The sequence below is a fragment of the Periplaneta americana genome, chromosome 9 (genome assembly GCF_040183065.1).
Source record: "Periplaneta americana isolate PAMFEO1 chromosome 9, P.americana_PAMFEO1_priV1, whole genome shotgun sequence".
Classification (NCBI taxonomy): domain Eukaryota; kingdom Metazoa; phylum Arthropoda; class Insecta; order Blattodea; family Blattidae; genus Periplaneta; species Periplaneta americana.
This window is the reverse complement of record NC_091125.1, coordinates 48,650,070-48,677,858: the sequence shown is the minus strand read 5'-3', so window position 1 is coordinate 48,677,858 and position 27,789 is coordinate 48,650,070. Positions and strand designations below refer to the sequence as shown.

The 27,789-nt window shown below is 33.2% G+C and overlaps 2 protein-coding genes across 4 annotated transcripts in view; both read right to left on the bottom strand.

The window, feature by feature from the left end:
• The window catches only part of LOC138705904 (cationic amino acid transporter 2-like), a 44,937-nt gene extending 32,288 nt beyond the window's left edge, over positions 1–12,649 (bottom strand). The window contains exons 1-4 of the mRNA XM_069834660.1: positions 12,335–12,649; positions 9,887–10,015; positions 8,247–8,414; positions 4,662–4,766 (exon numbers count right to left, since the gene is read on the bottom strand). Of these exons, the coding sequence (XP_069690761.1) occupies positions 4,662–4,766; positions 8,247–8,414; positions 9,887–10,015; positions 12,335–12,572 (640 nt within the window). The 5' untranslated portion in view covers positions 12,573–12,649. The remainder of the gene's footprint in view (positions 1–4,661; positions 4,767–8,246; positions 8,415–9,886; positions 10,016–12,334) is intronic.
• A 1,104-nt stretch (positions 12,650–13,753) lies between these two features.
• slif (cationic amino acid transporter slimfast) overlaps positions 13,754–27,789 on the bottom strand; it is a 136,760-nt gene continuing 122,724 nt past the window's right edge. For all 3 annotated transcript variants that reach the window (XM_069834658.1, XM_069834657.1, XM_069834659.1), the window contains one exon: positions 13,754–25,800. In XM_069834658.1, coding sequence (XP_069690759.1) covers positions 25,604–25,800 — 197 coding nt within the window. In that variant the 3' untranslated portion in view covers positions 13,754–25,603. The remainder of the gene's footprint in view (positions 25,801–27,789) is intronic.

Here is a 27,789-nt window from a genome sequence, read left to right as displayed (position 1 = left end):
TCCTCCCGACTGTCATTTATTTTTTTACTGTTGCTCCAAGATATTTGAATTTTTCAACCCCTTCGAATGATAAATCTCCAATTTTTATGTTCTGGTCATTTTAGTTCATACATGGATATAAAATATTACAAATTAACCTACTGAAATTTCTGTAAATAACTGAAAGTTACAATACAGACATCTTTCAATTTAATGTGAAACTTAAAAGGAAATTTTTCTAATGATAGTTTTGATGTTTGATAAGTAACTGGTAAGAGTGAATATAATGCATGAAATTCATGTTTAAAAATTGAGATTTACAAAGACAAGCTGAAGCAAATAAAGCCTCCATCCAAAGTGCAACAATATTCAATAGAGGATTATTACTCTTGAAGAATGATAAGCCAACATTCCTTAGGTTCTGCAGCACTTCCCACACATAAATAATTTCTGCAAGAGATAATATCCAAGTCCAGCGACTGGTACATCTATAGGCTATTCAATTATCCGTCCATCGAAGAAGCTAAATCTTCAAGATTTAAGTTTGCCTGTGCAAAAGACACGAATTAAGGTATCAAAGAAATATAATTTTGAAATCTTAAAATCTATCGTGACAATAATCTTTCAAGTCAGACATAACTTTTTCTTACTCTCTAAAATATATCTGAAAGACCTACGGCACTTATGCTTCTTACAGTTACGTTTGTTACTGAATGGCTAACTTTAGAAAAATTTGTGCGTGGTACCAGTACCTTATGTAAATTATTTCACACACTGTAATTACGTGCATTATTATTATTATTATTATTATTATTATTATTATTATTAATATTATTATCATTATTTGTTATTAGTATTAATATTATTATTAATTGTATTTATTATTAAATTGTGTTCATTATTAATTGTCATTATTGAGTGTAATTAGTTACCACTGCCACCACCCATTTGCAGTGTGAATAAATAGATACATACATACATACATACATACATACATGCATGCATGCATGCATGCATACATACATACATACATACATACATACATACATACATACATACATACATACATACATACATACATAGGAATGATTCTTTTTAAGTTTGTAGGAACGTATTCCTGAGTACTATTCACTATCTAGTGCCTTCTATCGATTCAGCTATAGGCCTAACCAGTTTCAAAGAAGTTCATGATTAATGTCCCTCCATTCTCGTGGATCTTCTGCAGTGTCTTCAGAACGATGTCATTTGTATTCAAGTCACAATACTTACATTCTGCTCCATCCTTTTAATGAAGTTGAAATTAATTATGGCGAAATGAGTCAGAGATCCAACGCCAAAAGTTACCCTGCAATTCTGCTTCAATTGGTTGAGGAAAACCTCAACTAAGTAATTTTTTCCAATCAGGATTTGAAGCTGGGTCCGCTCGTTTCATGGTCAGATATGCTAACCTACACTCTAGAATGGTGGACTAGGAAAGAATGTAGGTATTTCAGATATCGTTTCTATAATTTTCTTATCTTTTCCCCTGAAGTTTTAAGTTTTTCTGTCAGATCAACTAAGGAATTTAAATTGTGAAGTCAGTGTGAGTCTTTAAGACACTTAATATAGTATTTTATTTTATTCTGTTTTTTTTTTTAATTCTGTGATATCAAATAACAGCTTAATGAATCGTTGAAGGACTGCCCTTGCTTAGCCAATACGCCTCGCAATGCAAAAGTAATTCTCCGTTTGCAGTTCTAATTTCATTCATCTATCAATTATTTAAAGTCTTTCCTGGATAGGATAGCCCTTATTTTGTTCACAATATTCATTACATTTTCATTGTTTCATTCCACACAGAGATTAATAATGTATGGTATAGTAATATGGAGGACATTCTTTAAATAATAATAATAATAATAATAATAATAATAATAATAATAATAATAATAATAATAATAATAATAATAATAATAATTTATTTGTCTGAAATATAAATATGATTCAGAAAGGCAATACAAGGGGAAATGCAGAGGTACGGTATATAAAAGTAAAAGAAGAGAAGAAAAGAGAATACATAGAAGGAAAAAAAGGGAATTCGAAAATGAAACGTTAGCTGAAATAGAAAATTTTAAAATAATTAACAATAAAAGAGATTTTTATAGGAATATTAACAATGATAGGAAATGTTTTAAACCACACACTAATTTGTGCAAAGACAATAATGGGAAAATTTTAACTGGTGAAGATGAAATCCGAAAAAGATGGAATGACAATTAGGGATCGAAACTTCAGTGGAACTGATGATATCACTACATTGGGTGATGAGAAAGATACACCAACAATCGAGGAGGTGGATGAAGCTATAGCTGAACTTAAAAATAATAAGTCACCAGGTACAGATAATATACACGCAGAGCTCTTGAAATATGCAACAAAGGAACTAAAACAGAGGATTTATGAACTAATTCAAAGAATATGGGAAGAGGAGGCATTACCAACAGCGTGGAGGAAGGGAGTTATATACCCACTACATAAGAAGGGAGATCAGACGGTATGTTCAAACTATAGAGGTATTGTACTTCTCAACACAACGTATAAGATTTTCCCTAAGATCTTATACAAAAAGTTACTCCCACACGCTGAGAAAGTCATAGGAAGTTAACAAACAGGCATTCTGGAGGGCAAATCGACAATAGACCAAATATTTATTTTAAGGCAAATATTGTAGATAATTACTGAACATAATATTGAAAACCATCATCATTTATTTAGTACAGCCTATGACACCGTCAACAGAGCAGATCTCTATGAAGCAATGGGGGAATTTAAAATCCCACATAAACTTAATTTAGTTAAAGCTACAATGAAGTATAGCCGGTGTCATATCAAAATTCAGAACGATATCACTGAACCCCTGGAGACCAAAAATGGACTAAGGCAAGAAGACTCCTTAGCGTGTCTATTGTTTAATCTCGCCCTGGAGAAAGTTGTTCGAGATGCTGACATCCAGGCTCGTGGGTAATTTTTTATAAATCTATACAGCTATTAGCCTTTGCTAATGATATAGATATTGTAGCCAGATCAAGAGAGAGAAATTAGACGGACTTTCAGGGCGATCAAAAATTCAGCAGAATCAATGAGTCTCAAAATTAATGAAGATAAAACTAAATATACGATAGTAAGTGGATATGGAAAATATGGAGATCATGAAGAATCTGAGACACACACTGTTATTGATGGTATAAATTCGAGAAAGTGCAAAGCTTTATCTACCTTGGATCATTAGTAAACAATAACAGTGACACCACAGAGGAAATTAAGAGAAGAATCCAAATAGCCAATAGAAGTTACTTTGGTTTAAAAGAACAATTTAAATCTAAATTGGTCTCTCGTGGAACTAAATGCATAATCTATAAAACATTAATTAAGCCAACTCTTATGTATGCCTCCGAAACTTGGGCTATGACAGAAACTGATATCCAACGCTTTTATATATTTGAAAGGAAGATATTAGTAGAATTGTTGGTCCTATTAATGATGGTAATGGATGGAGGCTAAGTATAACAATGAGTTATATGAACTCTACAAATCCCCTGACATTATACAATCGATCAGGATTTCAAGACTAAGATGGGCAGGGCATATAAGGAGGATGGAAGAGAATGAGATACCCAGAAGAGTACTGGAGTACAAAGTCGAGGGAAGGAGGAGAGCAGGACGACCTAAGCTTCGATGGGAGGACTGCATATGGAAAGATGTTCAGAGGCTTGGAGTGAAGAATTGGTGGATTGTAGCCAGAGACAGGGACAAATGGCGAAGAATCCTGAAAGAAGCCAAGGCTCGACCCAGGCTGTAGTGCTACCGATGATAATGATTTGTCAGAAACCAGTATACAAAGCCAGGCCATGACATCATCAGGTTAGATAATAGATACACACACACATACACTCACGCATGCACAAACAAATAAACTTAGCACAAATAAACCTAGATAAATTAACAAACATAAGCAAATAAACAAACACTGACAAATAAACAGAGTATGATGCAGGTTAACACATTTATACAAAGACAAAAAAAAAATAAAATACAAAGAGAAAAATTAAAATTTTATCTTCTCGGTACTGTACTGAGCCAGGAAGACAGCAGCCAGTATTGGAACCTCTTAGAACTGTAGTTCCGTAAGTAATAATGCTTATAAACTTTTGTATTAGAATAAAATTTTGTCCAGCATAAGAAACTGCTTCATTGCAATAAATATCTTCACCTCTTGTATGGCCTTTTGAAGAAATCAGTTTCAACAATAATAGATATCTTGACTAACGTTCATTATTACAATTCTCTTGAAATATTTTTTCTCTTTAGTAAATAACATTCGCGATTTACTAAACATCTTCTCGTTATCTACAACAATCGACGTGTTACTGGTTTCTGCTCTAAACTTTAGTTATGTAGTGTACCATATGTCCATATATTATTGTTTATTTCTTACAATAAGTGTAACGTGTAAAAAGTTAGAATAAAGTGAAGTGATTTTCGTTTCCTGACATTTCAATTTTAGTTATGTGGTATGCATTGCAAAAACTGTTCTCTTAATTTCTTGCAATACCGATAATTGTTACACATAAAAAAATAAATTCATTTTCTGACATTTTGAGTCATACAACATACTTAAAAGAAAATTATTACTGGTATCTTACCTTTAAAAGCTCCTGTAACAATCACGTACAATACCACACCAATATTTAAAAATGTGAAAAGATTATTAATTGTTGATGATTCCTTTGCACCAAATGCAAGAGCAACTATAAACAAAAGAAAAAATCATTAGAAACATAAAAATAAATGGACGCCTAATGTAAAATAAAAATCATTAGAAGAAAAAAACAAATACTTCAAAATAAAATACACGTGATCTGGTAAGCAGAGTAGAAAAATACAGTGCGCCAGGCAGTCTCTCCGCACTGGAGACAGCGGAGTGCATGTGCTTGCAACTCCAATTATGGTGGCAGCATCAGCCGGGCGGGATCATTGCCACATCCTTGAGTGAAAGTTGCTTAGCTAATGGTATCAGTTGAGGGCAAACGGGATGTACTGCAGTCTAATTGTGAGTGAGTGGTGGCTAAAGACTACTGGCGACAATGCTTTCTATTGAAGAAAGAGCATTTTTGGTGAAATACGTTTTTCGCGACGGTGATAAGTTTACGGAAAATGTGAAACAGAAATTTCGTACGCGTTTTCCTAATTCCAAATCACGATACTATACGTGATTTGATCAATCAATTCCGTGGGACCAGATCAGTTCTCGATGCACCAAGAAGTGGCAGGCCTACAATTTTAACGACAGAAAAACTTGATGAAATCTCGGATATAATGTTGCGAAGTCCTACAAAATCAACGCGCAATTTAGCACAAGAGGCCGAGATCTCTAAGTGGACAGCACATAAGGCTGTAAGAAGCGAACTTCAATTGTACTCCTATAAAATTACAATGGTTCATAAATTAAAAGAAAGTGATTATGAAAAAATTACTCATTGTGGTGCGGCAAAATCTTCGGTATATGGTAATAATCCTAAAACAATCAATGAACTTAAGCCGAATATAATTAATTACGTGCAGTCGATTACGCAAGAAAAATTAGTGAAAGTGTTTGCAGATTAGTGTAAAAAAGTCGAACTGTGCCTTCAAGAATGAGGAAAACACTTTCAGCATTTGTTATGATTGTAGTGAATACACAGTTTACATTTTGTTCCTAGCGTAAGTTCCAGCTACTGCCAACATAACTGCAGTTGCTAGAGCATATCACTCCACTGTCTCCAGTGCGGAGAGACTTCCCTAGCACACTGTATATCTTAACAAAGTTTGTATATGTAATACTGGAAGTAGGGTTGTCAGTTGTACGTTTTTCGGCACTCTTACGTTTTTTACCTTAAAATACGACTTCCATAATTTCAGAGTTATCTACTTCGCCCCCCTCCCCGCAATATAATTTAGTTTAAACATACAGTGTACTAGGATTATATGCCGAGATTAATTTTTATAATGCTATGAAGTTTAAGTGATCAGATGTAAGAAATAAGTGTTCTGTGGACTTGATAAAGATTTAACTACAAGTATTTCTCAACTTCAATCAATCATGCAGAGAATTTATCTTAGAGAATAAAAATAATACAACACTATTTCAGAGTTCATACTGACAAATCATCTGTTAAATATAAGTGATGTTTTACCTAGGTATGAATGGTTAAATATATTATGTAGACCTAACATAGTACAGGTTCTGTAAATTCATTTTATAATATTAAATGTCCAAAATAGAGTTAAATATAGTAATGATCTTACACTTTAAACAATAAACAATCAACTATATGCTACCAACTCCCTGGGAAGTTCGCATATATCTTCCTTAATGTTGTGAAAATCTTTCTTTTCTTCCTAAAACAAATCTGGCAATACTAACTGGAAGTTACGAACTTAAAAATAAATATCATCACCAAGTTATAGTCTAGTTGTTTTCTTCTTCCTGATGTGCTGTAGCCCTTGAAGGGCCTGGGCCCACTGAGCAATTGAAGCCCAACTCTATCTTGAAGTTATAGTTGAATTCAATACAATTTTTCGTAAATTTGAGGCAAAACAATATAGAATATATTCGTGATACATTCATTAGTTTTTAGAAATAGTTATAGAATCTGCAGAATATTAAGACAAGAAAACTAAAAGTGATTTTATTTTGAAATATAACAATACATAATACCTATCAGTCCTCTGGTTGAAAATGGAAATTTTATCTACGCTAGTTTAAACACGACAGTGAATTAGTTGAGATACCAGTATTCATTTATAATAACATTAAATTTTTCATGCAATGCCACTTAATACCGGTACCAGTATAACGAAAAGACATCCGGTATGTTATATTGTTAGTAAATAGCCTATGTTATGTGAATATATAGCTACTGGTACTCTGACATTCACTATTCTAGGGTGTCTTTTAGACTTTCATCGCAGATTCCATCTGACCCTGCTGCTTTCCGATTTTTCATGGAAAGTATCGCTGTTTTGACTTTTCCTAACGCTATTGCTGATGTCTCTATCTTACTGGGTTCTTTGATTTCTAAGGCTCGAGTTTGTTTTTCTTGGTTGAGGATTTGTGAGAAATAATTTTTCCAAATTTCCATGCTTGCTTGGTTTGTTGCGTTTTATTTTCCTTTTCAGTGCAGTAAATGGGTCTTTTGGAGCTTCTTGGATTTACAGCCTTGTCTGTTCTTCAATGTGTATGGATTTTTTTCTGTTTAAGTAATTTCTTGTATCGTTTCCTTTGCTTTGCATACCGGTATCTGTTTAGCTCTGACTCTGTCTTCCGTTGTCTGGCTTCATGTAGATGGCCGAGTGTTTTTTCTCGCTCTGTAGCATTTGGCGTCGAACTAGGCTTTGGATTTACGAGGTTTCTTGGGGATCAGAGCCTTTCTTATACAGTCAGTCACGGTTCTCAGAGCTGGTTCCATTTGTTCAGATTCGATAAGTTGATAGGCTATATCCAGATTCGTTGTGTTGTCTTGGAGTATGGCAACGTCTAGTTTCCTTGACCAGGGTTGTGGCTCCATTTCCTGACGTGGGTAGTTTCTTCTTATTTTAAAAGTCGCATAGACTGGCAAATGCTTTTTCAGTGCTGCAATTTTTTAGCATCCCACTATTTGGTGACTTCCTTCTGCCTCGGTAGAACACCAGATCAATGGTGCTTGTGCCATTCAGTGCTTGTCTTGTCGTTCGGTTTATCGAGTCTGCAATTCAGGTTGCCAGCTAGGATTACGTTTTCTTCCCTCTCTGTGTAAGCCATTTCTTTGGCTATTTGTTTAATGGTGTAGTCTATTTTTCTGGCTGGGCTAATGTAAATTTCTTTTATGGTTAATTCCAGCTGGTCTTCCTCGGTTTTTTTGGGTTGCTAAGGCGTATGCTATAGTAACTTGGGAAGTCCATCTTCTGTGTGATCATTGTTTCCGTTGCGATTATTACGTCGATCCCTGACCAAAGGTCTCCTGGGCCTTTCAAAAGTAGCTTCCGTATGTCTTCTACATTCCATAACATAAGCTTCAGTTCGGTTTGATGGGGTTGACTTTTTACAGTTCCACTCCAGTGTTACATGGTCGACGAAAATTAAATCTTCTGACTATCACCCCTTGTGGCCAGAAGTATGGTGATTTAACCTTATAATAACATTGGTTAATTTCAAACGTCTTTCAGATAAATGTTTAAATGTAATAAGTATTGAAATGTTTCACACTTACCTACAAATATTAATGTCATACCACAAGCAAAGAAGTCTGGGTACTCTGCAAATTTCATTGACAGAACTTCAATATGCATTGGCATTGACTCATTAAAAGCGTTTTTCATGGCACCGTCCGCTAAACCATCAACATATGCACTCACTCCACGTGCTACGCTGGCTGCACCTGAACAATAAACCCATAAACATGTAACTGACATAATTTGTTAAATGAAACTAACATTCTATTTGTTACTAATTCATTATTTCAAATGTCCAGCAAAGAATAAAATGTCAGTTCAGAGTGAAAAGAAAACATATTTCTGAAATGACTGACAAAGGAAATTCGCTTCAAGACAAAAAAAAATAGACCACTATTATTAAAATAAAGAACTTCAAATTTCGAAAATCTTGTGGAAACAGGATTTTAGAAATTGAAGAACAGGTTTAAAGTGGTAACACTTTAAATAGAATGTTGCCAAATTGACATCATGCATTTATCTACTTTGGATGCAAGGGAAAGAGAAGAAGGACAGAAGCATTGGAGCATTCTGTTGATATGAATTTCATGAATCGAAGACACAGTAAGAATCTCGAGAGTACAAAGCAGTGGCATAGGGTGATTACAGCCAGTTGGTAATTTAATATAATTATTTTAAAATTATTTCCCACTGGTAACGATATATGCACTTTAAACTTTCCATATAATACCGTATATTTAGTTGTATAATATTATTTTAGACGTAAATATTACTTACCGTATGGTATATTTTATTTTTGTTTGTTTATGCAGGTATTGGAATAAAAGAAATTAACTCATGAAGTACCGGTATCGTATTTTATTTTGTCAAACTTAAGTAAGGTACCAGTACTGGTAACTTTAAAATCTTAACAACGTCAATTACGTACTGTACCGGTAGTACCTACATGGAAGACGATAATAAAAACTCTAAAAGTTACAGTAAGTATATTACAATTTAAAATTCAGTTTTTTATTAATGCATTAAAATAACAAATAAATTATGTAAAGTAACATTGGAAAATACAATTTTGTAGAAGCTATGAGATTTATTTCAATATAGCATGAAGACCATTCTGTTATGTGTACAAAACTGCTCTGTAATAGTCTCGGTATACTTATACTGGTACTTCAGGTTCTGAGCTTCAGGAAAACGTATTTTTCTATTGTTCACTTCTAGCATGACTCAATTGATCCATCAACACTTGTTTGGGTAAATTAAATATAAAAACAGGTCTCTACAGGAAATAAATATTTTAAATTATTCAAATATTCATGTATTACCAGTACGATGATTATAAAGAAAGGAAAATAGTTGGTCGATTTATGATTACCTAGACGTCCTTGAATATATGCCACTGGTGTGGAGCAAAAGAAATGTAGATTGGAGGGATAATTAAGAAATGTGGGAAGTAGTAAGTTAAACAGAATAAATTATCGGTTATTTAATGACACTATATCAAGTACCCTGTTATCAAGTGTCGATTGATTTGCAGTAACCATAGCGCCTATGTCATACAGTAATTCATGAGGAAACACTTAGGAATTTTTCCAATTATCTATAAATATACTATAATTTAATAATAAATTAAATAGTATCATAACTAATATAATACGTAAATTTCCTTTCGGGAACTTACCAATTGCATACTCCAGAATAAGATTCCATCCAATAATAAAAGCCACAAGTTCTCCCACACAGACATAGCTATACACATAAGCAGATCCTGCTCTGGGAACGCGAGCACCGAACTCTGCATAACATAAACCTGAAACACGATGTTATAGTTTAATTTATGATTTACAGAAAAACATAGTATTCTACAGTTAAGAAACCGTGTTTCTATCTTCTGATAATAACAGCATATATCCTTAACTCAACTATTCTCATAGATTATATAATGTCAACAAAATATTAAATTAACAATGTCATACTCCTAAATATTTGCAGCTACAAATTAATTATTCTAAACAGATATTTTATTAATTAAGTAGTTTTCTAATTATACAATTTATGAACGTCTAGAGCAGCCCTGCCCACTGGTGGCATTCAGCTCCCAGGGCATACAGTGAGAGACGGGGCAGTGCACAGAACGTCATACTATTGCTGCCTTCTGAGTCTGAGAGTCACGATGTGGCGGATGTACAATTTGCATCGTGTATAGAGCATTCGGAGTTTAGAAATTACCATTGGGTATATAGGTGTCTTCTTAGCGGACATCCCCCACTCAATGTAATACAACTAAAATAAGTTATTTACGTCTTTTCTAACTTATATAAAACGATGGAAGTAAATCTAAATACACTGTAAGCATTGCTTAAAATATAAACGCTTTATATTGCTTATAAATAGACTTAAGTCTATATGGTACTTTATTTGTATTAACAATAACCGAATAAATTCAATGAATTTACTTCTCTCATTTTATATACGTTAGAAAATACGCAAATAACGTGTTTAAATTATAGTAGAAAGAGGGGAATGTCCACTAAGAAAACGCCTATATATCCAATGGTGTTTCCTAAACTCCAATTGCTCTAATGATATGGATTCGTACAATGCAGATTGGAGATGAGACGCGCAAGTGCCTTTACCTAAGATACAGATTGGAAAGAAAAATATTCTTTCCTTCCTTCAAGTAGATGAACGATCGGGATGCCTGATATGTGGACTTTCGTGGCCAATATAATGTGAAGCGCCACTATAAAAATAAACATGCTAATACCTATGAAGAGGGTCGTACAAAAATGACTCAGGATATTTTTTAAATTGTTTTATTTTACGATGCTTTATCAACTGCTATGATTATCTAGCATCTGAGAGAGATGAAGATAGTAATCCCAACGAAATGAATCCAGGGTCCAGCGCCGAAAGTTACCTAGCACTTATTCTTAATGGGTTGAGAGAAAACCCCGGAAGAAAGCTCATCCAGATAACTTTCCCAACCAAGATTTGAACCCAGACCAGCTCGTTTCGCAGTGGACCTGAGAATCTTGAGAAAGCCTCCTCAAACGAGGCAAGTTTAATTCTGAGTAATAATAATAATAATAATAATAATAATAATAATAATAATAATAATAATAATAATAATAATAATAATAATAATTTTATTTATATTATTTCGTTATTATTAATAGTTGCAATGATAATAATATTCAGTAAGTTTGACGACTGATGTTACTATTTGAGATGCCAGCATACTGTAATCTTGTCGTGCTGGCATTGTTTACATACTGGTGATTTTTATTCTCTATTTTTAAGTCTGTATGTCCAGATATTTCACGTCTCATAGCACAGACACACACGTAGTGCAATCTCAAGGAATTTTTTACAGTCAAGAGAAATGGTCTTTATATGTTAAGTATATACTGTAATCTCTGAATTAAACTAATCTTATTATTTTGTTTATTCCTGTACATGCATATTACTAATAGGCCTATTAAATAAATATTTAGAGCAATTCTTGTACATACACTTAAATGGACAATTATTGTTATTTGAGAAGCATTTATTTGAAAATATAAATAAAAGCCACTCCACTGAGTAAAACACGACTAGCACTTGTGTCATCCTCGCACATCCGTTCACTTGCTTCCTGTACCTGTGTCCTGAGAGTCAGTTCGAGGCAGCTCCCTTGGACAGGACTGGTCTAGAGCACTTCACTCATTGAATTAGCACTTCAGTCAGCCAATAACTAAAAAAATTTACACTGTAATAGTACCTACTTTTCTGAACATCTAACGGTACTGTACTTACAGCTCTTTTAGCCTACTACCTTCGGGTTTTTCTAGTTGTATCTTAAAATCACTTTTTACAGCTGATTGGTGGTGTCTATTTTTGCAAATGCTATACTAAAATATATACATCCTAAAAAAATTGTGTATGTTCACATCTCGATACATGTGATTTTAATTAGATTAGTATATTTTGCTCATAAGTTAACATAATTTATACTGTATTCTTTACATAAGACACGAAAAGTGGACATTTTAAAATATTATATTAATTTAAAATTCTAAAGATTCTATTAAAATGTTTAAGTCTAAGCATTTTTTGATACCATATGTTTTGTGCAGAATTAAATTACCTGCAAATACTGATGCAATAGCAGCTAAGAGAAATGACAGAATTACAGCAGGACCTGCAGTCGACTTCGATACAGAACCAGCAAGTACATACAAACCAACTCCCAGTGTACTGCCGACACCTAAGGCAGTGAGATCAAGTGCATTAAGCTTGCGTGCCAACTTAGTCTCTGTCATGGTAGAAGTCTGAAACACTTTCTTCTTGTTTAACTTCTTAACAAATCTTATTAAGGCACTCATTGTTATAACTAATTTGCAAAGGAGCACAACTTCTGATCTTTGTCAAAAAGAGAATTCACGCACGTGTTCTGGCTACTTATACTTAATCGGTAAAAGAGTCTTATCAGTGATTACCTCAATAGGTCACTGTTTAGAGATAAGTGATTTTAAATTATCGTCAACAATCTTAATGCCGAAATCAATTTATCTCTTTACAAACGTTTTCGTAGAAAGTGATAATAGATTTTTATCTTCAAATTCGGTAGGCCTACAGTTTTTTTAATAATTACAAATCATTCTAAAAACACTTACATTTAATTATTCAACTCATAAATTTCTGTGGTACCTACACAGGCGATATATAAAGAATACTCTCAAAGTAATGCATTTCTGCTGTTTCATTCATCATAAGGGCTCAGACTTCATAGGTTTATTTATCATAATGATTACTGTACCATTATCGTCGTCGTCATCATCATCATAAACAACAACAAGCGTTAAACTTGATTACCTATTCCTCTTATGAGTAAGTTCTTACCTTATTAGATATCTGAGACTTTATCTGTGTGCTTGGCTGACATTAGAGCAGTGTGGGGCAGTCTCGCTATAACTCACTACAAAAATATCAGTTCAAGGAGGCATCCTTAGCCTAGCATAGCATAATACACAAAAACACTATATTCACAAACGAAAAAACACAAAAAATAAGCAGAAAATATGCACATATAGAAGCACAAGATATGATACGTGTTCCTAACTCAGGGTAAATGAACGAACAAGTGGTGTGGTTAATGTATTCTACGGATGCACAGAGTTTTCTTGGCTTTCAACGTCCTTCTCTCTCACTAACAGTCCGAGAACGCATATATAAAATTTCAAAAGTCTACACGCAATTCATGACAATGTAATTTTTATATGATTAGATTTACAAGGCAATGGAAAACTTACCTGTAGTTGGAGAACCAGATCAGAGCTCCTTCTAACATTTTTACACAATTCTTTGAGGCCTTCATAGCTAATGTAGCAGCAGCCATCTGGTAGCAGTCAAGTAGCGTAAGACCAGGGCTGAATGTCCGAGCAGAGCCACTGAACAGGAGCAACATTGCTACCAATGAGTGTGTGTGTACAGGTATGTGTATATACAGTGGCTAAAAGTATTTTCACAACTTTTTTTGAGATTAAAAAAAATAATAAAAACAACATTCTGAACACAATTTTAATAAATAACAGTAACAACAGTAAGAGCTACATCTTTCATTACAAACGCTTACAGATACAACATAAAATTACGAACAGAAAACTTCATTTTCAAGAAATAAAAAAAGGATTAGCCTACTTACATTCTGAACGGCTAAGGTCTTTTTTTATTTAAAGAAAGACATTGATATCATAGTGAGAATTAATATTAATTGTTACCATACCATAACAGATATATCCTGTAGGGCCAAAAAATAATAATCTTTACGTAGATTCTTCTAGCAACAGTGCATATTTATGTACAGATTACTGTGCATATTACTGGGGAATCCCGGCCACCAGTCACTCAACTGAGTGTGCTCCTTGTATAATGGCAGTTGACTTAATATAAAACTGTCAACATACATGCCCAACTTGGAGTCAGGCTACAAAAAGAAAAACACTGGAGGAGAGGGGTTCGATCCAGTGCTGTGGATTGGACTTCAGCATAGCTCAATGGTAAGAGCACTTGGTACGTAGAACCAAGGACCCGGGTTTGATTCCCAGCGCCGGAGCGAATTTTTCTCCTCTAATATTAATTGTTTCTATAATTGAGTTTTAAGTCTCTGAGTTTTATGTTAAAATGTAAATTGTCGGTGTTACACTGTTCTTAATATAAAAGGGGACTCAGATCTTAACCAAAGCTGGGCGAGGATGGATTCACACTGAAATTCAATTAAAGAGTTTTATTTTATTCACAGTAGGTACTTGTTGACAATAGGTACACTGTAATATTATTTGAATATTTTATTGCTTCTAATACATACATTACAATATTAATTATAGTGTTAACATTTAATTATGCAAAATCAATAAATATATTAATCTCTAAATATAATTGACAATATTGTAAACTTTTTTACACTACAGTACCTCCAAGTCGCAAGTGCACACTGAAAATATTCGAACAGTGAAATTTCCATTATTGCCTTCCTTTTCGAGTCCATACATTATTCTCAGTAGTGGGTGCCTATAGATTACCTCTTATAGTCGTTTGAGGGGCATAGAATCCGTTTTGAAAGTTTCATAATCGTTAAAATTACCGGTAAGTTACTGTTAACTGTGAAACTATAGCAGTGGTACCAGTACCAGTATTTAAGAATTTACATTGTATTAATTTCATATATATACCAACAGAAACTTTCTTTAGAGCAGAGGTTCTCAACTTCTTTGACTGACATACCACTCAATCCTTGATAAGTGACACTAATAAGGCATCACTCATGAGACAACTAAAGCAGGAGAGATAATGAGATAGAGTAGCCAGTTCCTTTCTCTCTACATTGCATACATCACTGACTAGTAACATATTATACTAATCAGACTTCAGATGTATACGAACAAATATTTTTCATCTGATATAAATTTCTTCTGATGTACTGCCTGATAATAGATGTATATATCAGCCCAGAACCTCAATCAGAGGACGCCTATATAATAAGGTAATTAACTGTTATTAAGATTCTGAAAAATATTGAATATCAGGATAGGAGAAGAAAACTCAGAGGGGAGTGAAGTAGGGAGAAGAGTACGACAAGGATGCCCTCTATCACCTACCCTATTCAACATCTACTTAGAGGTTTCAGAATATGGAAGGGGTGACAGAAGAAAAAACTATATGTTTGTTGATGATATGGCGTTGTTAAGAGAAGAAGAAATGATACTAAGGGATATACTACTCAGTGGCGATTCGTCCATGAAGGATATGAGGTTGATCCTACAGTTTAATTTCGTGCCTCTGAGGACAGAAAACATTTTAATTACAGATTTTGATTTTTTAATGAGTCCCGACGTAATAATTTTCTTCAAACTTCCACTTTCTGTTGTGAGTTGTCGCCACTGCACATCTCAGACCTTAGGAATACTTTCCAAGGAACCATCCAAATATCTTACAGTAAACGGTTTTTTCTACCAGTGAAGTGAAGGACAGGGGAGGGTGCAGAGGGCGGGGTATGGCTTGACTTTAACCGCGATTGAGGATGTGACCGTATATCCTAACACTACGACTCTTCTACAATACGAATTTTCAAGTACCCTTGTAGCCTCCTTAAATGCAGTTCATTGGTCATTTTAAAAGAATAGAATAAACGAAATAATAAATAATTTAAAATGATATAAAAATAAAATGAATGAAAACCAAAATTACATAAAAATCAATTAAATAACAGGATTTTCACATGACAGGACTGCCGAAAGAATATCTGAAATTGTATTTGATCATTTAGAATAATTTAACAATTTAACTGTAACAAGAAATTAATTGTGCATGCTCTATTATTATTATTATTATTATTATTATTATTATTATTATTATTATTATTATTATTAGTTTCTGTCTTGGTCATTAGTCGTCAATCTCATATCCTACATACAAAAAATATCACTAGTCGCCATTGATACTTTTGGATTTAAATTATAGTCGTGAGCAGTATGGGATGAAGATAAATGCAGACAATACGAATACGATCGTAGTCGGAAGAAAAATAAAGAAGGTAAACGTGCGAATTCTAAATGAGGCAGTAGAACAAGTGGACACCTTCATATATGAGGCGCGTCCATAAAGTAACTTTCCCACTCGTCCCACAGCTAGCAAACCATATGTTGCGCGAAGCGACTGCATGTACGTGATAGAGTAATGTCCTGGCATGATGCATGCACTAGCGGAACTTCCCGAGTGCTCTCAGTAGCTTTGTTGCATTGGTTGAAAATGGACGCTCCTATTCCAGCTCCCACCGCGTGTGAAGTGCAATCAGTGATAAAGTTTTTGAATGCACAGGGCATAGCGCCAATTGAAATTTATCGTCAGCTGTGCCAAGTCTATGGACCTAACATCATGAGCAAGCAGATGGTGCATTGCTAGTGTAGACAATTTTCAGCAGGATGCCAAAATGTGCATGACGAGGAGCACAGTGGAAGGCCAACCATCATCACAGATGACCTTGTGGAACAACGCACCATTATAGTCATTCTTCTCTTATATTTTTTACAGCATTTTGTTGCTTTCAAAATCCATACAGTTTTCATGAAATTGTGTTGAAATTTTCAGGAATTGTGTATAAATACTGAACTTAAAATCTGATTTTGTTTTTTTTTCATAGTGCTAATAATGATCATATAAATTTAAAAAATCTTTGGCAAATAATATAAAATGCGAAAAGAAAAATCATCTCAATATTTAAAAATTTATTAATAGAAAAGTAACAACAGTTTCTTAAAAACTCCAAATCAGTTTGTTTATATTGGTCTTGTGAGGCAAATATTAAATTTATAAATATAAATTTCATCACATGGTGCATATTGATGAAATATAAATTTAATGATTAAAAGATTAATCAAAAATTAATATCTCAAGAATGACACATTATACAGCAATGCAATTTGGTGTGTTGTACTGACATTGCATTTTCATGATCTGGTAAAAATTTTAAGTCCATATGTCAATAAATACAAATTTTAGGATTTTCACTGATGCATTGCCTTAAAAAAATCAAACACCACAATAAATCCCTAGGGGCAAAATTATGTTTCTAAGATCGCTTTCAAATCTTTTACCTTATACTCCGCTCCACAGTTATATTAATGTGAGGTGTCGGTCTGCCGTATTTTAAAATATCTTGTTTATCTTCTGCAGAACAACGAGAGAATGGTGTCTTCAAAAGAATACATACTAAATCGTTTAACTGATTCATGTTTTCATCGCATGGTGCTAACACCATAATACTTCACTGCACTTGTTATGACAAAGACTAAAAACGAAGTCGTTGGTCAGCGCAGGTGTAAGATGTTAGATGGTACTTTCAAATTTTATGCCAACTTTCTTTATTACATAGTACTTTAAATATTTCAAGAGATGCTAACGTTAAAAAAATACCTTAATATATATTTTTATTTCTTTGCAAAATATTTTATGTTTTCTTATTTAGTTACAAAATTTTACAGTTTGTCACCCTGGTCCAATGTTTGTACGAGCATCACCAGCTAGCAGCCTGCAGCTGAATGAAAATTTGTACGCATGCTTAACTAGCAATTAGTAATGTGTGTGTAAAATTTCAAATTTCAAGCTAGTAATCCAGAAACTGTAGAATTTAAAAATTTCACCTACTGGTAGGCCTACCGATAAACTGGCAAAAATGTCCAGATTTACACCTACACCAAGAGAAAAGTTACTCTTCAATATTTGTCTTAAAAACATAAATTGAGTAAACTTCATGGTCCTCGCTTCTTCATCATTTTTTAACAGCCAAATTTTGATACATTGTTTTAAGACTATAATGTAATTTTTTAGGGGTGTCATACTTCGAAATTCAGAAAAAAAGTTTTAAGGCCCATTTTCGGTAGAGCCTATGTTTCTTTCATATATTTCTAGTATTTAACTAATAATAAAGAAGTTATGTTAATATAACCACTATTTTTCAGACTCATGATCATTATTGTTATACCTTATTTTATAAATCTTAATATTGAAAATTCCGACACATAATTTTACTTAGTGGTGCAGTGAAAGTACGTATGTACTATGAATTAGTGGTATATCAGCTAAACAAGGTTGAGAATTCGTGTACTAGAGGACATGCAGGTACAGGTTTAAGAACATTGGAACAGTCTAACTATCTTACAAGTCTAGAATATTGTTAACAATGTCACATTATACCGATAATACATCAAACAAGAATATTTCACTGTACATCATTACAGTTATGGTCCCTAGAAATTATACTTGCGAAGTACTGTTTATAAAAAATAATTGAATAGATATAACATATATAAAAATAATTATACTGCTATAATTTTCGTACTAGCAACATAAAAAGATGGAAAATATTATGTACAACTATGAACGTTTATATTTTTCAATATCGTAACAACAAAATTATGTACCGGTTCAACCGGTAATACATCAGACAGAATATTTCCCTGTATATCATTATACTTATGGTCCCTCTAAAATAGTTACAGATATTATATTAAATGCAAACTACTGTATAAGTTATAAAAATAATTGAATATGTATAACACACAAAAACAATTAAAATTATACTACTCTCATTTTCATAATATCAACATAAAGAGATGGAAAATATTATGTACAACTGTGTACGTTTATATTTTTCAGTATCATATAAACAAAATTATCTATGGAGGCTACTATTCAATCACGTAATCAAATTTTAAAATTATTGTTTTATGATTCATAAAATATTGTCTGTATTTGTAGGCCTGTAACGTTTGTTATTCATACCATAAATATTGATTTTGAAGCATGCAAATGCTGATCCTGTAACATTCGAGTATGTGAACAGTTTTACATACCTGGGTTCCTTGATTGATCAAAGAAGATATATCTAAGTCTTGAAATTAAGAAAAGAATATTCTGTGCAAATAGATGTTATCATGGACTCATAAGACACATTAAATCTAAAGTATTAAGTATTAAAAGTAAAATCATAATATACAAAACTTTGATTAGACCAGTGCTTACCTATGCCTCAGAAACTTGGACCCTTAACAAAAAGATATAGACAGATTAAATATCTTTAAGAGAAAAATACTAAGAGCAATTTTTGGACCAGTACAAGTAAATGATGAATGGAGAAATCGATATAATGCCGAAATGTATGAACTACCTATATAAAGAGCCAAACATATTACAATAATAAAAACTGATCGTTTGAGATGGGCTGGACATTTGGCAAGAATGGAAGACTCACGACCAGCTAAAAGAGTCTTTTTATATAACCCAGGAGGACAGAGGACTAGAGGAAGACCGAGAGCTAGATGGGAGGATGACATAGAAAAGGATGTTAAAAGTATTGGATTCCGTAACTGGACTGGTAGAGCAAAAAACAAAGAGGAGTGGTGAAGACTTCTTGGGACAGCCAGGACTCTTGATGGGTTGTAGCGCTGATGATGATGATGATGATGATGATGATGATGATGATGATGATGACAGAGGACTAGAGGAAGACCGAGAGCTAGATGGGAGGATGACATAGAAAAGGATACTAAAAGTATTGGAGTCCGTATCTGTACTGGTAAAGCAAAAAACAGAGAGGAGTGGCGAAGACTTCTTGGGACAGCAAGGACTCTTGATGGGTTGTAGCGCTGATGATGATGATGATGATGATGATGATGATGATGATGATGACAGAGGACTAATGGAAGACCGAGAGCTAGATGGGAGGATGACATAGAAAAGGATACTAAAAGTATTGGAGTCCGTAACTGGACTGGTAGAGCAAAAAACAAAGAGGAGTGGTGAAGACTTCTTGGGAAGCCAGGACTCTTGATGGGTTGTAGCGCTGATGATGATGATGATGATGATGATGATGATGATGATGATGATGATGATGATGATGATGATGATGATGATGACAGAGGACTAGAGGAAGACCGAGAGCTAGATGGGAGGATGACATAGAAAAGGATACTAAAAGTATTGGAGTCCGTATCTGTACTGGTAAAGCAAAAAACAGAGAGGAGTGGCGAAGACTTCTTGGGACAGCAAGGACTCTTGATGGGTTGTAGCGCTGATGATGATGATGATGATAATGATGATGATGATGATGATGACAGAGGACTAGAGGAAGACCGAGAGCTAGATGGGAGGATGACATAGAAAAGGATACTAAAAGTATTGGAGTCCATAACTGGTAGAGCAAAAAACAGAGAGGAGTGGCGAAGACTTCTTGGGACAGCCAGGACTCTTGATGAGTTGTAGCGCTGATGATCATGATGATGATGATGATGACAACCGAAAAGACACGAATCTGAAAATCGCGCGTTTCATTGACTCACTTTGTACATGGTATATTTCTAAACAGAAGAGTCCCCTGGCTGTGGGATTTGGGTAGTACCTGCGGTAGTTGTTTTCGTCATTGTCGTCGTCATCATCATCATCATTACGATTTCCGCAGGAATACTTATGGAACGCCAAGCGAAAATGCGTGGGTTCGAATCTAGATAAAGAGGTTATTAGGTCTGCGGAGTAAACCTCACTACGAAATTGTTTAAATATGAATAAAATATGACTTCTTATAAATACAATAATATGAAAATCAGAAAAATGCCCTGGCGCCGCCTGGCCTAAAAAAATAGTGCCCTGGAAACGCCAGGACTGAAATATACCCCTGCACATATATACTTATATAATGTTTACACACATTGACTACGTGTGCTATAATACGGTACATTCTAGTTTCGATTTAGAAGTGCAAGTGAAGTGGTTGGCGCAGCTTCTAACATTAAATTTAATGACATTTTGAGACTCTCAGAAATCCAGCACCCTTCTGTGCAAAGAATGGCAGGATTATCAAGAATGTATATGGTATATTCACATTACATAACTATCATCATCATCGTCATTATCATCAGTGCATTTTCTCTAGTGGACAGTGTTCCGGCACTTTTTTGTTGTATTTTTCTTTATGGAATCGAGAAATGTGTTAATAATTATGTTTTTAACATAATTTTCCTTTGAACTCCGCTTAGGTCTTGAACGTCTTAAAGTTGGACGAAAATGAGGTTGAAAATGATTAAATTCTCGAGCACTGGGCACCAATCATTTCCCCATCCACTATAATACGTATATTCTACAGATAGTTTCACCACCTTTTTCTCCAGAAGAAAATCACTGATAAATATGATGATATTATTATTATTATTATTATTATTATTATTATTATTATTATTATTATTAATGTTTTTCAATGAAAGAGAGGAAGCAAGTCGTACCGTATACTTAGGAATATAAAGAGAGATTTACTTGAAGGAAAAACTGAATGAGGCAGAAACAAATAGTAAGAATAAAATCATTATAGATTTATATAAGTGCATAAAGGAATTTAAGAACGGATATCAGGATAGGGTAAACGTGATCAAGGATGAGAATGGACTTGCCTGCAAACTCTCATTCCATCCTGAACAGATGGAAAAACTATTTTGGGCAACTACTAAATGTACATAGGTCAAGTAGAAATGATCGGAACAATATTCAAATACAAACTGCTGAGCCATTTACACCCGAACCCACACTTTCTGAAGTCGAAATTGCGATAGAAACGCTGAAAAAGTACAAGTTTCCAGGTATCTATAAAATTCTAGCAGAATTAATACAAGAGGATGGAAGCACATTATCTAGCGAAATTTATAAGCTTGTACTTGCTATTTCGAAAAAGGAAATTGTACCAGAACCATGGAAGGATTCTATAATTGTACATATCTTTAAGAAGGGAGAAAAGATTAACTATAATAACTTTCGAGGAATATCATTTTGTTGACATCATACAACATTTTGTCCAATTTTCTTTTGAGACGATCAACTCTATATGTAGATGAAATTATTGGGCATCATCATTGTGGTTTTAGGCATAATAGATCAACCATTGATAAGATTTTTTGTATTCGACAGATATTGGAGAAAAAATGGTAGTATAAGGGTACAGTACATCAGTTATTCATAGATTTAAAAAAGGCATATGAAAGATAACTTTTATATAATAATCTTATTGAATTTGATATTCCCAAGAAATTAGTTTATCAATTAAAATGTGTCTCAGTGAAACGTACAGCAGAGTCCGTATAGGTCAGTTTCTGTGAGATGCTTTTCCAATTCACTGCGTGCTAAAGCAAGGAGATGCACTATCACCTCTACTTTTTAACTTTGCTCTAGAATATCCCATTAGGAAAGTCCACGATAACAGAGAGGTTTGGAATTGAACGGGTTACATCAGCTGTTTGTCTATGCAGATGACATGAATATGTTAGGAGAAAATCTACAAATGATTATGAAAAACACGGGAATTTTACATGAAGCAAGTAAAGAGATAGGTTTGGAAGTAAATCCCGAAAAGAAAAGTACAGATTATGTCTCGTGACCAGAACATTGTACGAAATGGAAATATAAAAATTGGAAATTTATCCTTTGAAGAGGTGGAAAAATTCAAATATCTTGGCGCAAGAGTAACAAATATAACGGTAAATAACACTTGGGAGAAAATTAAATGCAGAATAAATATGGGAAATGCCTGTTATTATTCAGTTGAGAAGCTTTTGTCATCCAGTCTGCTCTCAAAAATCTGAAAGTTGGAATCTATAAAACAGTTATATTACCAGTTGTTCTGTATGATTGTGAAACTTGGAGGAACAGGGGTTAAGGGTGTTTGAGAATAAGGTGCTTAGGAAAATATTTAGAGCTAAGAGGAATGAAGTTACAAGAGAATGGAGAAAGTTACACAATGCAAAATTGCACGCATTGTATTCTTCACCTGACATAATTAGGAACACAAAATCCAGAGATTTAAGATGGGCGGAGTATGTAGCAAGTATGACCGAATTCAGAAATGCATCTAGAATGTTAGTTGGGAGGCCAAAGGGAAAAAGACCTTTGGGGAGGCCGAGACGTAAATGGGAGGATAATATTAAAATGGATTTGAGGGAAGTGAGATATGATGGTAGGGACTGATGGCGGGCTTATGTGAGGGTGGCAATGAACCTCCAGGTTCTCTAAAAGCCATAAGTAAGTATAATAGTAATAATTATGATGATGTCATAAAAGGTAATGTCTTCATTAACGATGTAGGCTATGTATAAAGAAATACTAAAATCTAGTGACACTTATTCCAACATAATTATATTATACAATTATATTACTTGAATATACTGTACTGATTTGTGTCGAACATTTATTTCAAACTTATCTTTGAGAATTTTAGTTTGAATTAAAGTTCTTTGTTTAGCAATAAAATTATGCCGCCTAAATAAGTATTTTTTCTATGTGATAAAATAATACTGAAGAAAAGCGTTGGAGCCAACATACAACAAACTGAACAATTCATGTTATTTTAGTACATAGGTAGTTGATTTGCTGACATACCGTATTATCATTGTTCAAGTAAGAATAACGGGAAATGTAGGCATTAGAACGTGGCATAAACGAGCAATCTCGTGCACAGATTAAAGAATAGTCATACAGACACAACTTATAAGTGCTATTCTGAAAAAAAATTTTGGCATTAGGAATTCTAAAACTCCTATTTTTGTCAAAAATTTGAAATGCTGTATCGAAAAAGTAAAAATTTAAATACAAATTGGAATTTCTATATGAAAAAAGAAGGAAAGAAAAATAAAAAGACTGGAGACAAAACTACTACAAAATAAATTTATAAAACCACAAAAAAATAATAAAAAAATAAATTAATGTAATTTATACATGTGTATAATTACAGTAAAAATCCGATACAATGCGGTTGACAAAGAACATACTTCACCCTGCATTACAGCTTAACCGCGATGTATTGGACAGTAAATTGTAGTGTGACAACTATGGGATGGAAGAATGGAGGAAAAGATTGCAACATAATGAACTAGATATCAATACTATAACTATAAGTAATTTCATGTAATGAAACATACAAATAAAATACTCCTACTTACACACACTTTTACTCCTAAGAAACATAAAATAGGCCACAATAACGGTAGTTAAACTATTTTTAATCGCTCAACCTATTGTAGACCTAGAACTAATTGACTAAACATTTGTAAGTGAGAATTTCCTATGGGATTGTATACAATAAAATGTTCTACATTCTGTACAGCACTAGTATGCCTCGGGAAAAATGTCTCATTGCAGAAGCAGAAGCAAAAGATCTTCACAAAAGTTATATTCCTGATAAATAATAATATATCTTGAATCTTGCTTACACTACTTTTAACACTTAATTACAAATGATTGATGAATTGGCAACTTACTAGTGTTAATTATATAAGCACGTGTGGCTTACAGCTGTTTCGGTGTATACTGTACACCATCATCAGAGCATTTCTCAATCTGATTATGGTGTACAGTATACACCGAAACGGCTGTAAGCCACATGTACTTATATAATTAACACTACCAGTAGTAAATTGCCAATTCATCAATCAAATAATAATAGTTTGTTTTTCGGGGGATATACTTTCCACCCATTATATCCGAATTTGCGATAGGTATATCAGTCTGCGCTATACTCGTCTTTTACTGTATATAATAACACTGTTCAGTTGAGTAACTGAACTAATATCAGTATATCATTATAATACATTAAACATGAAAAGATTATATCATCACTGATTCTTTTTTACTCTACTTTTATTCCTCCCAGAACCTGCTGGAAATTTTGGTATCAAACTAAGCGGAAGGTTTCATTTATTTTTAAATGGACTATGGAGTTACAGTTACTGAAGATGAAATTTAATTTCAACATAACTACACAATACTGATAGACATTATCTTGTATAATCTATACTGTAATGTTTTTCACTTTCAATGTATATTTAAAGTAATTGTAATTTTGCATGTGAAGCATATTTAGAATTAAGTTTATTTGTATTATATTGTATATTATGTCATTTTTCTTGTGTACTAACGACTGAATGCTTGTAATTCTACCAGCTAATAAAGATCTAATCTAATCTAAATTATAGTCACTGATTTCAAATAGGAAATGTGTATGTTGAAATTCCGTATAACTTTGTACGTATTTAATATTACTAGGGTATTCATTCGAAGTTCAAGGAGCTTTAATAAATAATGTTCTCGGATAATTCACTTATCTACTTTTTAACGTTCATGTATTGTATTGTACAATGGGATTCGTATCCTAAGTCTGAAGTCTCAGAGAAATAAACTCTCTGCGTCATGTTAAAATCACTCTTCTCATACAACATATAGTAACACTCTCTGATCAATAAGTAAATCTCAACATGCTTCTCCATCTCATTTAAATGAGAGAATCCTTTTACACATATACATATACAAAAGCTATAAAAATATTGTTTCATAATTTTGTACTTCGAAGTATATCAGCGACAGTATTTGAAGGCTTATATCCGTATTTTGCTTGTAGTGACTCTGCTCTTGTTCGACGTGCAAAAGTACCATGGTGGACATGAAACTCATTATTTTCTTCTCCTTTCTTTGAAAGCTTCGCTTCTTCGCTGTTCTTCAGACCATAGAAAACATAGATTAAAAAGCCTGAAAGTAAAAATTTAATATTTATTTTCTCAACTATAATAACATGAAATATTTTAATTATTCTTAATTTATATCGGTGTGAATCTAAAAGAGTATAAAAACAATGTTTAATTTACACGTAGGCTATATTCTAATTACCGGTACCAATACTAAATCAAGTAGGCTATAATAAAATTTGTTATGAATCATAATATTACAGTACCGGTTCTTCTTCTTCTATGATGAACACTTTCTTAACAATTAAAAGATAAATATAGGTATTGTACTGGATGTTTTAAAGTATGATATTAATTGACTAAAGCGGATTCCAAAAGCTGTGCTATATGAAATAGGTATAGATAAAAGTAAGGTTCTATATGTCAGTAAACATCCAGGACTCTTCTTACTATTGGCACACTGAAATGAAGACAGAGTTTGTATGAGATAATGATAAGATTACAACATTCTCGTTCTCATACGTAAAGACATTGTTATTGATTGATAGTGTACTCCCACAACATTATCTTTGAATTGTTCTCTTTATCTCAAGGATGGTTTATATGCATGAAAAACAATTTAACTTTGATCTCTGCAAATATCCAAAATATATATGTACCAGCTCATACCGGTATATATGTACCGGTAATGCATGTACAGTACGTAATTAAAATCGCAGACATTCAATTACGTTGACATAAATATAAAATGGTTGCACACAGATAGAAAAACACGAAATTGATGATGGGATACTAAATATACAGTAACATACCATATTTATTAAGCTTTGATGCTTTATTACACTGTGTAGTCCTATCTACTTAGGCCTACTGATATTCCATATGGTGTTATATAGGAACAAAACATGTCTTCTAATTAAAAGTTATTGCTAAGACAAAATAATGAGTCTGGAAAGATGTATTTCATAACGGCATTCATTGGAGTTACAAAGATGTTTCGAAATACGCTAACATTAGTGCTATTGGTATTGTAACTTAATTGTTTCTGGGTTGACAAAAGACAAGAATAATTCAAACTATTTATAAAAAACAGTTTTTTTTATTTCTTATTGCTTTATACTGAATAGTAATTAATTTCGTTGAAGTGTCTGCGTTTTAATGGACACCATTTTCTCTTTATTCCTTTCTCAAACCCTTTTGCATGACGTAATCACGTTACAACAATAATAATGGTTAATGGTAGTACTGAAACAAAATATATTAATGTAAAAATTATAATAAAATTTTCTTGATGTAAAATGGAATATTATACGAGATGCTATCATTTACAAATATTGCTAAACATTTCTTGCAGGTATCCTAGAACTATGAGCTGGTATAGATTGATATCTCAGATATTTATGCAATCTGCAATACGTGTGATCAAACTGCCACAGCAGTACGTGCGTTCCCTGTTTATTTTATGTTTGATTTTTAAGCAAATACATGTTTAACCTAAGGTTTGTGTAGTTATCATGAATGTACAGTTAAAAATATTGATATATTGGTATCTATTTTCTGACTAATAAGCCTATGTGAAACAGTAGAATATTTTTTCTATATTACCTACTCTTATAAGTTATAACTATCTTGCCTGTAAGAGCAGTATTTGTGAGGCATCGAAAAAAAAGTAAGAAAACTGAAATAAATCTTTTTGCAATTTTGAATTGAGTAGATAGTTTTTTCTAAGCATTCAAACAGTGGGCCTTCAAAGTCGCCTAAGTAAAGCACATTTTTGTTACATCCAACTCCGATATGCCACTTGTGTGGAACGACTGAATAGAAGTTATTCTACGTCAAAAATATAATGAAAAGAAAGCCAGAAAGAATTTTCATGTAAATCATCTCATGACAGAAATATGTATTACGTATGTGAAACATACACACTAACATCAAAACTAAATTGTGTTTATAGCACGTCTATTAAGTATCTTCGAATTTACATAATTCATAATGTTATTTACATACACGGAGGAAATAAAAAGACAATATTAGGAGGAAGATAGCATTAATT